Below are 12,495 nucleotides of genomic sequence, written 5' to 3' on the forward strand. Positions count from 1 at the left end.
TCCAATTGTAGAAAAGCACAATGAAATGGGTATCTTTGTTTTCTGTCTGCTCAGATTTACCAATTTATTTCCTAATTAATCTACTAATTAACTACAAACTAATAACGCCTTCCCAAAATTAGCAGCAGGATTTTTTGTTACTCCAGGCAGCCAAAGGGCCCAGAAGCAGCCAAATGAGGCAGCTCCCAGAATATTCGCTTTGGCCTTTATAAGCACCCTCGCCGTCCGTGGGACGGAGACCAGCACCCCAGCACAGCACAGAGCAGAGGCCAGAGCAGAGCATGGTTCACGGCGGAGAGGAGGCGCTGAGGCGGCAGTACGCCATCGGCGACGAGATCGGGCGCGGCCGCTTCGGCACGGTGCGCCGGTGCCACTCCAACGCCACGGGGGAGGCGCTGGCGTTGAAGACCACGCCCAAGGCTTCGCTGCGCGACCCGCTGGACCTGGCCCTCGCGGAGCAGGAGCCCAAGCTGCACCTCCTCGCATCCTCCCCGCCCTGCAGCCCGCACCTGGTCGCCCTCCACGCCGCCTTCGACGACGCCGACGCCGTCCACCTCGTCGTCGACCTCTGCGCCGGCGGGGACCTCCTCTCGCTCCTCTCCGCCCGCGGCGGCCGCCTCCCCGAGCGCGAGGCGGCGGGGCTGGCCGCGCAGATCGCCTCCGCGCTCGCCGCCTGCCACCGCCGCGGGGTCGCGCACCGCGACGTCAAGCCCGACAACCTCCTCTTCGACGCCGCCACCGGCGCGCTCAAGCTCGCCGACTTGGGCTCCGCGGAGTGGTTCGGGGACGGGAGGAGGATGACCGGCCTCGTCGGCACGCCGTACTACGTGGCGCCCGAGGTGGTCGCCGGGAGGGAGTACGGCGAGAAGGTGGACGTGTGGAGCGCCGGGGTGGTGCTCTACGTGATGCTCTCCGGGACCGTGCCCTTCTACGGCGCCACCGCCCCGGAGATCTTCGAGGCCGTGCTCCGCGGCAACCTGCGCTTCCCGCCCCGCGCCTTCGCCGGCGTGTCGCCCGAGGCCAAGGACCTGATGCGCCGCATGCTCTGCAAGGACGTCTCCCGCAGGCTCTCCGCCGAGCAAGTCCTGAGTAAGCACCAACACCCCACCGACTGACGACCTCCACCTCCGATCCCCTGAATCGAGAACTGCTGGCCCATTCCTCGGCTTCTTGGCTGACGTTTCTGCATCGGGTGGTGATTTCCGCAGGGCATCCGTGGATCGCGAGCTGCGGAGGGAATGCGGTGGCGGGCTGAAGAAATCCATGGACCAACATGCTGCACCTGCACGCACTCCATCCATCTGTAGATAGAAGATCTTCTCCACAGACGACGACTCAATATCTGCGGCTCTGCTCTGTTTCTCCGGCAAATCGGTGATGGACAGAAGCAGCGGTGGTGCCGGAGTTGAGTTGAGTCAGTAGAACTAGCGCTAGTTCCTTCCGTGATCCTTTAGGTCGAGAGGTCTCCCGTGAAGCTGGAATTGCAAAAGCTTTCACCTGAGTTAGCCTGAACCTGTTTGTTCTCTGAATCTCTGTAGTAGGGCTTGTAGATACAGTCTTGTTCATTTCTAGCTGAAGAAGAAGAGTGGTTTAGTACCTAGTGGTACTTACTTAGTAGCAGGCTTTGTTCAGAATTATGAAAATTGGAGCAGAAACATGTGCATGTTTTTGTACAAATTCACTGCATATTGCTTCAGTTTAACTCGCCATCAATTGTCGGCGCTTCCGCAACGCTCTTACTAGTTCGTTCCCAAATGAACACTGACTAACAAATTCACAGTTCTCTACAAGTCTGCAAGTTGTGAATTGTGATGTCTTGTCAGCTCACGGAGCTGAACATTTGGTGACTGCCCTGCTGATGATGCTGGTGAGCATGATTCAGATACTATCAGTCACAACTTGCAAACTCTATATGTATGAATCCCGTGGTTTGATTTGTTGGTTCTGAACTTTCTGCAACTCATTTCCAATCACATAGTACATGATGGATGGCTCATTCGAGTGCCTTCCTGAACACACTTTTATTTTTTGAGGAGAATACCTGAATACACCTTTACTACTTCAGAAAAAAGGAAAAAAAAACTGAAACCACTGTACTATCATCATGCATCTACCTAACTGAAAACGCTTTTACTTCCGAAAATGGAAAATTGCAAACACTTCAACGAAATTTTTGCAATCAAAGACTAGTTTAACATCTGCGAAAGGTGTAGTGGTTTGGTTCATGCTGCATGCATGATTACCTTAGTTTAGCTTAGCAGTATACTAGTTGCATGGTTGCCTTTGTCGGGCCTCACTGTTGCGCTGGACGGAGCCCTCTAATTCATATTAATTGACGCTGCTCTAGTACAACTTTGTACTACTCCCTTCATTTCAAAATATAGTGTGTTCGCGCTTCCCGTGGTCTAACTTTAACCATAAATTTAACCAACGAGACTGACTGCGGCGGGAGTAAAAATTATATAATTGAAAACTTCTTTTGAATACGAATTCACTGGTAAAACTTTTGCTCCCGCCGTTATCGGTCTCGTTGGTTAAATTTATAGTCAAAATTGAAGCACGAGAATAGAGGAAGCACTATATTTTGGAACGAAGGGAGTAGAATTGTATTAGGTGGGAGTATTTTTTGCTGGAGGGAGTATCTTTTCTGTCTGCTGGATAATACAGTATTGTCTTTCTGGGTGATGGCCACCTTGCACCAAGCATGAATTGATGTATTTTTAGTTGCGGAGGAGATCCAATGGCATGGCGGTTAACAAATCTTGGCACCGATAATTGGTGGAAACAATTTAATAGAAGCAAACTCAAACCAAACGTTCGCTTCTGTACGTGTTGCCAAGCTAGCCTAGCGCATGCTGGATGAGGTCATCAGCAGACCGTCCGGATTGAACTAACCATTGGACGTACGTCGGTCTAGGCTCGACGCCGGCCGGCTAATCAATATCATAGTGTAATTTCGTTGCGTTGATATTTTATTAAGCCGGTAGTCGTGGCCCTGTTCTTCCTCGGTTCCTCCAGACCTTGTGCATCGGTTGTCCGAATAAACGATCCAACGGTCATGCATGACCATGATCCAATTTGTGTAGACTGTAGTTTCTTCGTTACAACAGAGAACAGAAACGATCACGCACGGTGGACCTACGAACAATGACCCAAGGAAAAGAAACGAAATCAACCACGGCGGACGTACGGTACGGGGCTGCTCCACGGGTCAATGCCGGCAAGCAAGCAGCCGAGGGAAAACACAAAAACAATCACAATCATTTGAATGAAACTGTAAGCAGCGGAAGACACAGGCTCGGCGATCGGTTCAAAAACGTGAGCGAACAGCTCGAGGGACGAGTGAGAGCATTTTGTTTCAGGGCATCAAATCAGTCGGTCAGTCGCAGTTGGCGGTTGAGGGGGGATCAACCCAATCTCTTCAGCAATACTACTACCCAACTTCTTCTTCGCGTAATCATAATATGTCTTGGGTTTCGTAACCTGAAAATATATACCGGTAGTAAATTTAGCTTCCACATCATCAGCAAAATAAAAGGGAATTTCGACGGACCATGCATTGAAAGCCAGAAAGAATTGAGGCACATCAAACATCTTGGCAAGAAAAAAAAGCCACTCACGATCTTTTTAACGGTGTTGTTGATCAACTGATTAACATCATGGCCTTCCTGAGCCTACAAGCATCATTGGCGCCGCCTTGAAGCTCACGGTTCATCGTTTGCAGCTACATCTCTTCGCGGTGGCATGTTCACGGTTGAGGATCCCGGTAGCTCTTGTAGTGGCTGGGTGTGGTGTTGCTGCGTCTAGCGCCTATATATCTAGCCTTGGGTGTGTGCGTGAGTTGTGGTGGCGTGTGTTTGTATCAGATTGTGGTTGGTTGGTGCTTTATACATAAAACGAGGCGAAAGCCTTTTTCGGTAAAAAAAAATTGGGCGGAGAGCAGAACCAAAAATTTGGGGCGGAGATATGAAGTAACAAAATGTGTGGAGAAATGCAACCTACACGCTCTTCGATCGAAGGTAGATTTGGTTCAAACTCAGCTCTGTTGGGAAAAATGAAAACGGTATTGCCTTTGCTGTGGACCTCCCTCAAGGCATCCTCGAAATCCATCTAAGCGATGTTGAAAAGAAATCAATGTCTCTGTCATTAAGCATAGGGACAGACAGAGGAGAGGAAGCACAACACCCCTCCCTAGTTTAGCGTATTCACTATTTTTTTTAACAAAAGTTTAGCACACTGAGGTAAGAATCAAACCTTTTGCTCGGCAACCAGCTGCCACATGTCAAAAAGGAAACGGATATAGTATTTATCCCTAGCATAACCAAGCCACATGCGATGCGCGAATTCCTGAAAGAAAAAAGAATAAGACTATCAAACACCGTCGTAATTTGCAGTGCCAACTAAATTGACAAGTGGCGGAAGGGCATTACAGTTAAGCCTGAGCGAATTAAATACTTATAAACATGGGGATAGCCTTCTGCGATTTTCAGTCCATGGTAAAACAGCAGCTTCCAATGGCCTAGCTCCTGAACATTGAAACAAGCAGAAGTCAGGTACCTTGAACTGTACCTGACCCGCAGGTCCCGCAAGGTAAACATTCCACAAAAGTACTAAATGTTTACCTTGCGGGACCTGCGGGTCAGGTACAGTTCAATCAACTGCACGCGAGAAGAAGGCAAATCAGAACATGATGAGAAATAACAAGCAGAAGTTTACAATCGATCACATCGTGCACACCTCGGTTTTACTCGACAACTCTTCCCAGAACTGGACAAATTCTTGGTCGCCCTCGAGAGTACTACATGTTTTGTGGTAGTATTCCCAGTCTTCAAACTCATCACCCTGCACAATGAAAAAATTTATCAGTAGCACATTCATTGCTAGCTACATATATGTGCCATGAAGAGCAGTTCTGCAACCAATGCTAACCTATGACTAACATGTATTGTTCTTTTCTAGATTTCCTACTGCACTAACTCAGCCATTTGATCAGTTCAAGTGGGCACACAGAGCAAAAAGTCATTGCAAGGACTAGAGATATGTAAGCAAGGTACCAATGACCAATCTAGCTAGGCCATGACCGGAGATTAAGTAACAGACTTCTACAAGCGGAGCCTACACTATTGTCGGATCACGGGTTCCGGCAAAACCCTTAAGGTTTGAACTCTGGGGTGCGCGCGAAGTTCTTTCCCTCCTACAGATCCACGCCCTAACTCTCTAAGATCTCGCGGACGAACTCGACGAACTCACAACACAAGGGACACAAGATTTATACTGGTTCGGGCCACCGTTGTGGTGTAATACCCTACTCCAGTGTGGTGGTGGTGGATTGCCTCTTGGGCTGATGATGAACAGTACAAGGGGAAGAACAGCCTCCTGAGATTGAGGTGTTCTTGTACTTGACGGACTTGTGCGGGTGAGATGCCTCCTAATGAGTTGTGATCCGGATGAGATTAGCCCCCTACCGTGGTGGCTAGTTCTACTTATATAGGCCCTGGTACTCTCCCCAAATATTGAGCGGGAAGGGAGTCAACAACGGCCAATTTGAAAGGGGACAACTATTACAGCTTATCCTGACAAAAGTAGTCTTCGCCTGCAAAAGGCTCTGGTGGTGACGCCGCCTTGGGCTCCATGGTACCTCCGTCTTGCCGTCCTGCTGGTCTTTGGTCTCGTTGCACCGATATGGAAATCTTTGCTTGATGCCTCGGTAATCCGCGCCTGCGCCTGCCCCTTTGGCACCAAAGAGGAAACAAGGACGCTGCGCGCACTGGCGCCCGCCTGGTCTCGATCGTCATGGCTCACGTCACGAGGTCCTCGTGAGGTTTGCCTTGCCTTGATCTCTCCGCCCCTCGTGAGCCTGCTTGGCGAGGCCACTCCTGAGGAGGTCTTGGCTCGTCCGCCTCGCGAGGCTTGACCCCTCGCGAGGGTCTTGAATGCCTTGTTGATGAATATGGGCCGCGCAGGCCTGCTAGCACAGCCACGCCGTGGGCCGTAGGCAAGCAAGTCTGGGGACCCCCGTTCCCACAACGCCGACAGTAGCCCCCGGGCCCAAGGTGCGCTCGGGCTTGGCTTCGAGGCGAAGCCAAAGGTCAAGCGCGGAGCGTCGTGGGCCCCAAAAGCCTGCGGCCTCGGTTGACGCGTGGCGGTTGATTGGACGTGGGCGTCTCCGCTTCCCCACGCTGCCTCGGCAACTGCCCGACTTGACAAGTCCCTGCGACATGCAAGGAAAACCATCATTACCTGTGATTGTGGGGGGCGCTAGTTGGCCTTCTCCTGCTATAAATGAGGGGGGGGGGACGGAGCCCCCGTCGCCCATTTCTTCCCATTCCGCCTGCTTCTTCCTCCTCTGCTCCACTGCTAGTAGTAACTTCAATGGCACCGATCCGGAGATTCTCAGCTGACGAGAAGGAAAGATTCCCCTCGACGCGCCGGCGTTGCTTCCGCCGAAGAAGAGGTCGGTTCACCGCCGTGACGCTGTGGCGTTGCAGGTGGTGACGAGGCCTTGGTATGAGCGGCCTCCTCCTGGGTACCCGCTTCCCTTGTACGCCCAAGCCGGGGGATCGGGGGGAAGGAGCAACGAGCATCGGCGCGCGCACCGCGGCCAAGGTCGACGCGCAGCGGCGACGAGCGCCGTCGCTCCTGGAGTCCATGCCGCGGACTCCTCATGCGAGCTCGTGCTGTGGGCGGCGATGCCCCCAAGCTCCTGGATCCGCTTCCCGCGTTTCTTGTCCGACGTGATGCCGCCGAGGGGGCCTCTCGAGCTCTGGTTGCAGCATGCCGACTGCGACGCTCCGGCGACCGGAGCAGAGGTTGAAGCAGTCTCCACCGGCAAGATCTTCATGACCCGTGGCTGGGGCGAGGTCGCGCGGGTTTGCTGTACGGAGGGCGCCCTCGCGATCCACTTCGAGTACGACGCTATTCTTCAAGGTCTTCGATGCGGAGGGTCGCCGCTTGGAGTGTTGCCCCGAAGGGGAGCGCCAGGGCGAGGCGCACCCCGCTCGCGGCTGCTCCAGCAGCAGCGACTCTTGGGAGTCCAGCGGCTCTTCTGAGCTCTACGAGACTCCGGAGACGAGCGACGACAGCTACGTGCCCCCGAGCTCTCGCCATGCTCGGAGCAGGGCTGCAACGTCCGGCCGCCGCTGTCGCTGATCTGGATGAGGTTGGCGCCGGCCTCCCGTGGCCCACTGTTGATGATGGCGTCGGCCGCGGGGGTACGTAGATAGGATTCTCCTAGGTTCTCGTCTTTTTTTCCCTGCGAGGAATCAAGAAGTACCCCGTGGGGGCATGTAAGAGCCTGCAATGTCTTTTGTTGATATTATCCTGATTATAGAAGCCTTGTGAGCGCAAGTCCTGTTTAGGCTCGGTCTTCCCTTTCCAATCCCGCGACAGCTTGTTGCTCTACGCTGACAGGTCCCGGTCCCCAGGCAAGCTTCAACCGTCGCTGGTATGCCAGGTCGCGTGCCGTGGTCAAGGCCAGGAGGTGGCGGCCCGAGGTCCAGTAAGAGCTCCTGAGGCGCGATGCTCAGGGGGTCCCCTTTAGCGCTCAAGCAGCCGTGGTAAGATAAGAAAGGGAGGCGACGTTGCCGCAACAGGGCTGCAGCGAGCGTGCCCCTTAGGTTTCAACGATTGGTTGATCTGAGCTTGTGACTTATCTTGGCGGTCCGGGGTCGATTCCTCGCGATGCGCCATGCCTGTGCGCAAACATCCGCGGCGTAGCTAGGTCGGGCCCATGCGAGCCCCCCCTTCCCATGCTCTCCTTTGTGCTCTACGTCCTCAGGTCCCGGCCCTCGAGCGAGCTCAGCCGCCACTGGTATGCCAGGTCGCGATGCCATGGATCAAGGCCAGGGGGTGAGGGCTGGAGAGCCAGTAAGAGCTCCCGAGTCACGATGCTCAGGAGCCCCCCCTTTTAACATGCAAGCGGATTACACGGAGGAGGTGGGAATTCGCGGTTCCGCTTAATGTTGTCCTCGTGAGATTCCTGCAAGCCAGCACAAGGGAGAACGCTATCTGCCGTTATGGTTGCCAGCCCGCCGCTGGTTGCTCCGCGAGGGAGTGAAGGCACTGAGGGCCTGGTGAGGTGACGTGCGCGGGGCGTGCCGCGAGCCAGAGCTCGGCCGCTCAGGTTTCGATGTGGCAGGGACGGACCCGTGCACCAGCGCCGTGCCGCCGTGAGGAGGCCCCATGGGAGGCGACGATCGAGCAGGTGGTAATCATAGGTAGATTAAACATGAGAGCAGCAGGCTTAAGTAAATGCATGGGAGATACATGCCATTGGGTCAGGCCCAAGCGGCTTGGGGATGATGCAGCCCGAGGGGCGCCCCCAACAAGGTAAGCTAAAGACATAAAAAGGGATACATGCCGCAGGGACGGACCCACGCGGCCTGGGAATGATGCAGCCCAAGGGGCGCTCCCAGCTAAATGAACTTGGAAAATGTCACCTGGTTATGTTGACGAAGGAGAGTTGGGGCAGCTAAAGGTGCGCGGCGAAAGGGTTGCTCCTCACGAGCCACCGGGCCCCTGAGCCTCAGGAGGCTCCGGGGGCTCGGGTGGTTCCTTGAGGACCGTCTCCATCTCCGCCAAGACGGCGTGGTGCCTGGCCTCCTAAGTCGCTAGGATGCGCCTCAAGTTGCGCTGGTAGGCGGACGATATGCTCGGCAGGCCAAAGGGCATGTGAACGTAGCTGTGCGGCGGTCCCTCGCAGCGTCCCACGCGCGAAGGCCAGAAAAGCTCCTGAGAAGCGGCCCTGTTGAGCCCTGGAACATCGATGTAGACGCGCAGCCCGGCATCCTCGCCCGGATGGGAAGCTGCGCCTCGCGAGCGGCGGTCGCCGCGCATGGCCCTTGCGTCTTGCAATTCCTGGGTGGTCTTGGCGATGAACTCCTGAACGGTGGGCGACCCTTGCCCTGTGTCCTCCTGAGGGAAACGTGCCGCGAAGCACGCCTCCAAGTGGTGCCCAAGCGCCTCAACGTCCTGTCCGTCGACACGTTCGACAACCTCCAAGTGCCATATGACCAGCTTCAGCCTACCAAGCCTTTCTCAGGAGTGACCGACGGTTCCCCACACCGATAGGGCAGGTCCGCCTCCCTGTCACCTTCGGAGAACGCAAGAACTACCTCACTGAGCTCATCGACTTTGACGTCGCGCACATTCGTCTGCCGTACAATGCCATCCTCGGGTATCCAGCCCTAGCCAAGTTCATGGCCGTGACCCATCACGGCTACAATGTTCTCAAGATGTCGGGGAGTGGCGGGATCATCACGGTCCCATGTGAAGAGAGAGATGCGGTGTGCTCCCTCGAGCGTGCCTTCCAAACTGCAGCAATCGACGACCCCGACAGCAAAGGCCAGGGCCCTCCTGAGGCCACCCCCAAGAAGAAAAAGCAATTGCGCCGTGCAGGACCTCAGGAGGGTGGCGTCGCAGCTGGAGCCTCGTCAGGATCAGCGCCCGCTCCAGGGGCGCCTCCCTCCATCGCATAGGAAGGCGTGCCCGGCGCCCTTCTCGGGCAGGGCTCGGGGGCTTTCTTCTGGAAGGCCTCTGACCTTGCCCACATCACGAGGGAGGCGCTTGGGCACCACTTGGAGGCACATCATCGGGAGGGCGCCAGCGGTAGCTGCGCACTTGGGCTGATCTGCCGAGCTGAACGTGGTGGGGCACTGGGACAATCTGAGCGGGCATGTGGCTTCGAGCTTGGGGAGGACTGCATTCACTTCACGAGCAAACTGCTTGAAGATACGCTGCGAGGCTGGGGCCTGGGCTCCGCCCAAGATGCAAGCGATAGCACGCGGCTCCTGGAAGCCCCCAGCCCCCTCGTCTTGGTGGTGTTCGTCATTCCTTCTTGGTGGTGGCGGTAACAGAGGGAGCCCAGCGTTGCCTTGAGGGCGACCCTCACGAGGCTGATCCCTCCAGGCGCCCTCGTGAGGCTGATCCTACAAGCGGTCCTCACGAGGCCGGTCGCGGCACTCCTGGCGCGGGCCACGGTCGTCCCAGCGTCCGCCACCACGTCCTCCTCCTCGGCCGTAGCCCCGGTCGCCGCGCTCGGGGCGTCGACCGAAGCGTCCTTCGCGAATGGCTCTGATCTCTTGACAGTCACTGGTGTTGTGGGTGTTCAGGTTGTGGAAGGCGCAGAACGGGCGGCTGCTCTTGGACGACTCTAGTTGGTCCCTGCCACGCTTGGTGTCCGATTCCGCTGCGAGCACGACTGCTCCCTTGCGCTTCACGTCCTTGGCTTTGGCTTTCTTCTCCTCCGGGTCCGCAGCTGGGAGTTCGAGGAGGGAGAGGCGCCCCTCCTCAGCTCTTGCGCACTTGGTCGCCAGGTTGAACAACTCCAGGGATGTGCACAGCTCCTCGTGGATAGCGAGCTCTTCCTTCATCTTGACGTCGCGGACGCCATCAGAGAACGCAGAGACGATGGCCTCGTCCGCCGCTTGAACTTGCCCGGCCAGGCGACACTACGCAGCTCGGGGGTGAAGGCGCGACAGCCGACTGTGGTCACCGGAGCCCGTCTTGGAGGCGGAGCTTGGTCTCGATGGGGTCCGCGCGCCGCCACCGCAGGTGGCGCACGGGCTTGGCAAGGCGGCGCGAGGAGCGCAGGTGCAGCTTCTCGCGGCCGAGGAACTTCTTGGCAGCTTCTCTCTTCGTGCGCGGGCGCTGGACGTGGTGGGTCGCACCGTGGGGCCGCACGCCTTGGTGTCAAGGCACCGTCTTGGGGCAGAGGTGGTGGAGGCGCTCCATGAGCCACGCCACCCGCGGCTGACGGTGGGCGTGGCAGTGATAGGGACGGCGCAGGGGAGCCCCCTGCGGCGCTGACGAGCTCGGCGATGCGGTCGAGCCAGTCCTCGTAGAGGGCGTCGACGGGGCGGTAGCGGAGGAGCTCACGCGCCAGGCCCAACGCAGCCTGAGGGTCCACGGGAGCGCGACGAGCGTGGGACGACGAACCGGCCGGGGTCAGCGATGGAGTGGCACTGCGGCCGTCCCGCCGCACCGAGGGGTGCAGCGAGGACGCTTGCTGCTCGTTCCCCGCCGGGCCGGTGGCGGCGTTGGCGGCAGGCGACGGAGAACGACAAGGTGGCCCGCCGACGGGAGCCGTCTGAGCAACGCGGGTGGCAAGAGCAGCCCGGCGCTCAGCACGAGCACGGCGAGCGTCCGCCATGGAGACGACGGAGCAATGGAGCGCAGACCGACGGAAGGGAAGCTACGGCGCACCCCTACCTGCCGCGCCAAATGTCGGATCACGGGTTCCGGCAAAACCCTTACGGTTCGAACTCTGGGGTGCGCGCGAAGTTCTTTCCCTCCTACCGATCCACGCCCTAGCTCTCTAAGATCTCACGGACGAACTCGACGAACTCACAACACAAGGGACACAAGATTTATACTGGTTCGGGCCACCATTGTGGTGTAATACCCTACTCCAGTGTGGTGGTGGTGGATTGCATCTTGGGCTGATGATGAACAGTACTAGGGGAAGAACAGCCTCCTGAGGTTGAGGTGTTCTTGTGCTTGACAGACTTGTGCGGGTGAGATGCCTCCTAATGAGTTGTGATCCGGATGAGATCAGCCCCCTACCATGGTGGCTAGTTCTACTTATATAGGCCCTGGTCCTCTCCCCAAATATTGAGCGGGAAGGGAGTCAACAACGGCCAATTTGAAAGGGGACAGCTAGTACAGCTTATCCTGACAAAAGTAGTCTTCGCCTGCAAAAGGCTCTGGTGGTGACGCCGCCTTGGGCTCCATGGTGACCTCCGTCTTGCCGTTTTGCTGGTCTTTGGTCTCGTTGCACCGATATGGAAACCTTTGCTTGATGCCTCGGTACTCCGCGCCTGCGCCTGCCTCTTTGGCACCAAAGAGGAAACAAGGACGCTGCGCGCACTGGCGCCCGCCTGGTCTCGATCGTCATGGCTCACGTCACGAGGTCCTCGCGAGGTTTGCCTTGCCTTGATCTCTCCGCCCCTCGTGAGCCTGCCTGGCGAGGCCGCTCCTGAGGATGTCTTGAGTCGTGCGCCTCGCGAGGCTTGGCCCCTCGCGAGGGTTTGAGTGCCTTGTTGATGAAGATGGCCGCGCAGGCCTGCTAGCACAGCCACGCCGTGGGCCGTAGGCAGGCAAGTCTGGGGACCCCCGTTCCCAGAACGCCGACAACTATCCTTGCAGACGTCTACTACAAGTCTTTGCATAGCTCACCTTTAGCAACAATTAAATCCATTTCTAAACCGCATGAAGGTTTATAGTTTAGAACGATGTGTTATACAGTTATGTGGCACTCTGCAAGGACTGTTATCTATTTTACATGGTTTGTAAGCAAAGTAGGGCTAACGGTGCACAGATTTCAGAAAACAGTAGGGGCAATGCCTGGCCACGCCATCACTCAGCTTCAGCACAATTGTGCGTTATAATGTACTCCCTCCGTAAACTAATATAAGAGCGTTTAGAATACTAAAGTAGTGATCTAAATGTTCTTATATTAGTTTACAAAGGAAGTACGTAATAGTAATTTACAGCACA

At 56.3% G+C, this 12,495-nt stretch overlaps 1 protein-coding gene across 1 annotated transcript; it reads left to right on the plus strand.

Moving 5' to 3' along the window:
• The first annotated feature begins 247 nt into the window (after window positions 1–247).
• LOC123142107 (phosphoenolpyruvate carboxylase kinase 2) lies at window positions 248–1,677 on the plus strand. Its single transcript, XM_044561125.1, has 2 exons — window positions 248–1,089; window positions 1,209–1,677. The coding sequence occupies exons 1-2, from the start codon at window positions 282–284 to the stop codon at window positions 1,253–1,255; spliced, it is 855 nt and encodes a 284-aa protein (XP_044417060.1). The 5' UTR covers window positions 248–281; the 3' UTR covers window positions 1,256–1,677.
• The last annotated feature ends 10,818 nt before the right edge of the window (window positions 1,678–12,495 follow it).

The sequence above is a fragment of the Triticum aestivum genome, chromosome 6D (assembly GCF_018294505.1).
Source record: "Triticum aestivum cultivar Chinese Spring chromosome 6D, IWGSC CS RefSeq v2.1, whole genome shotgun sequence".
Lineage (NCBI taxonomy): Eukaryota > Viridiplantae > Streptophyta > Magnoliopsida > Poales > Poaceae > Triticum > Triticum aestivum.

Excerpts from the sequence above, each read along its gene's own strand:
- LOC123142107 (XM_044561125.1), top strand. The coding sequence starts at position 282 with ATGGTTCACGGCGGAGAGGAGGCGCTGAGGCGGCAGTACGCCATCGGC. Across the intron at positions 1,090-1,208 it reads CTCCGCCGAGCAAGTCCTGA|GGCATCCGTGGATCGCGAGC; the intron begins GTAAGCACCAAC and ends TGATTTCCGCAG.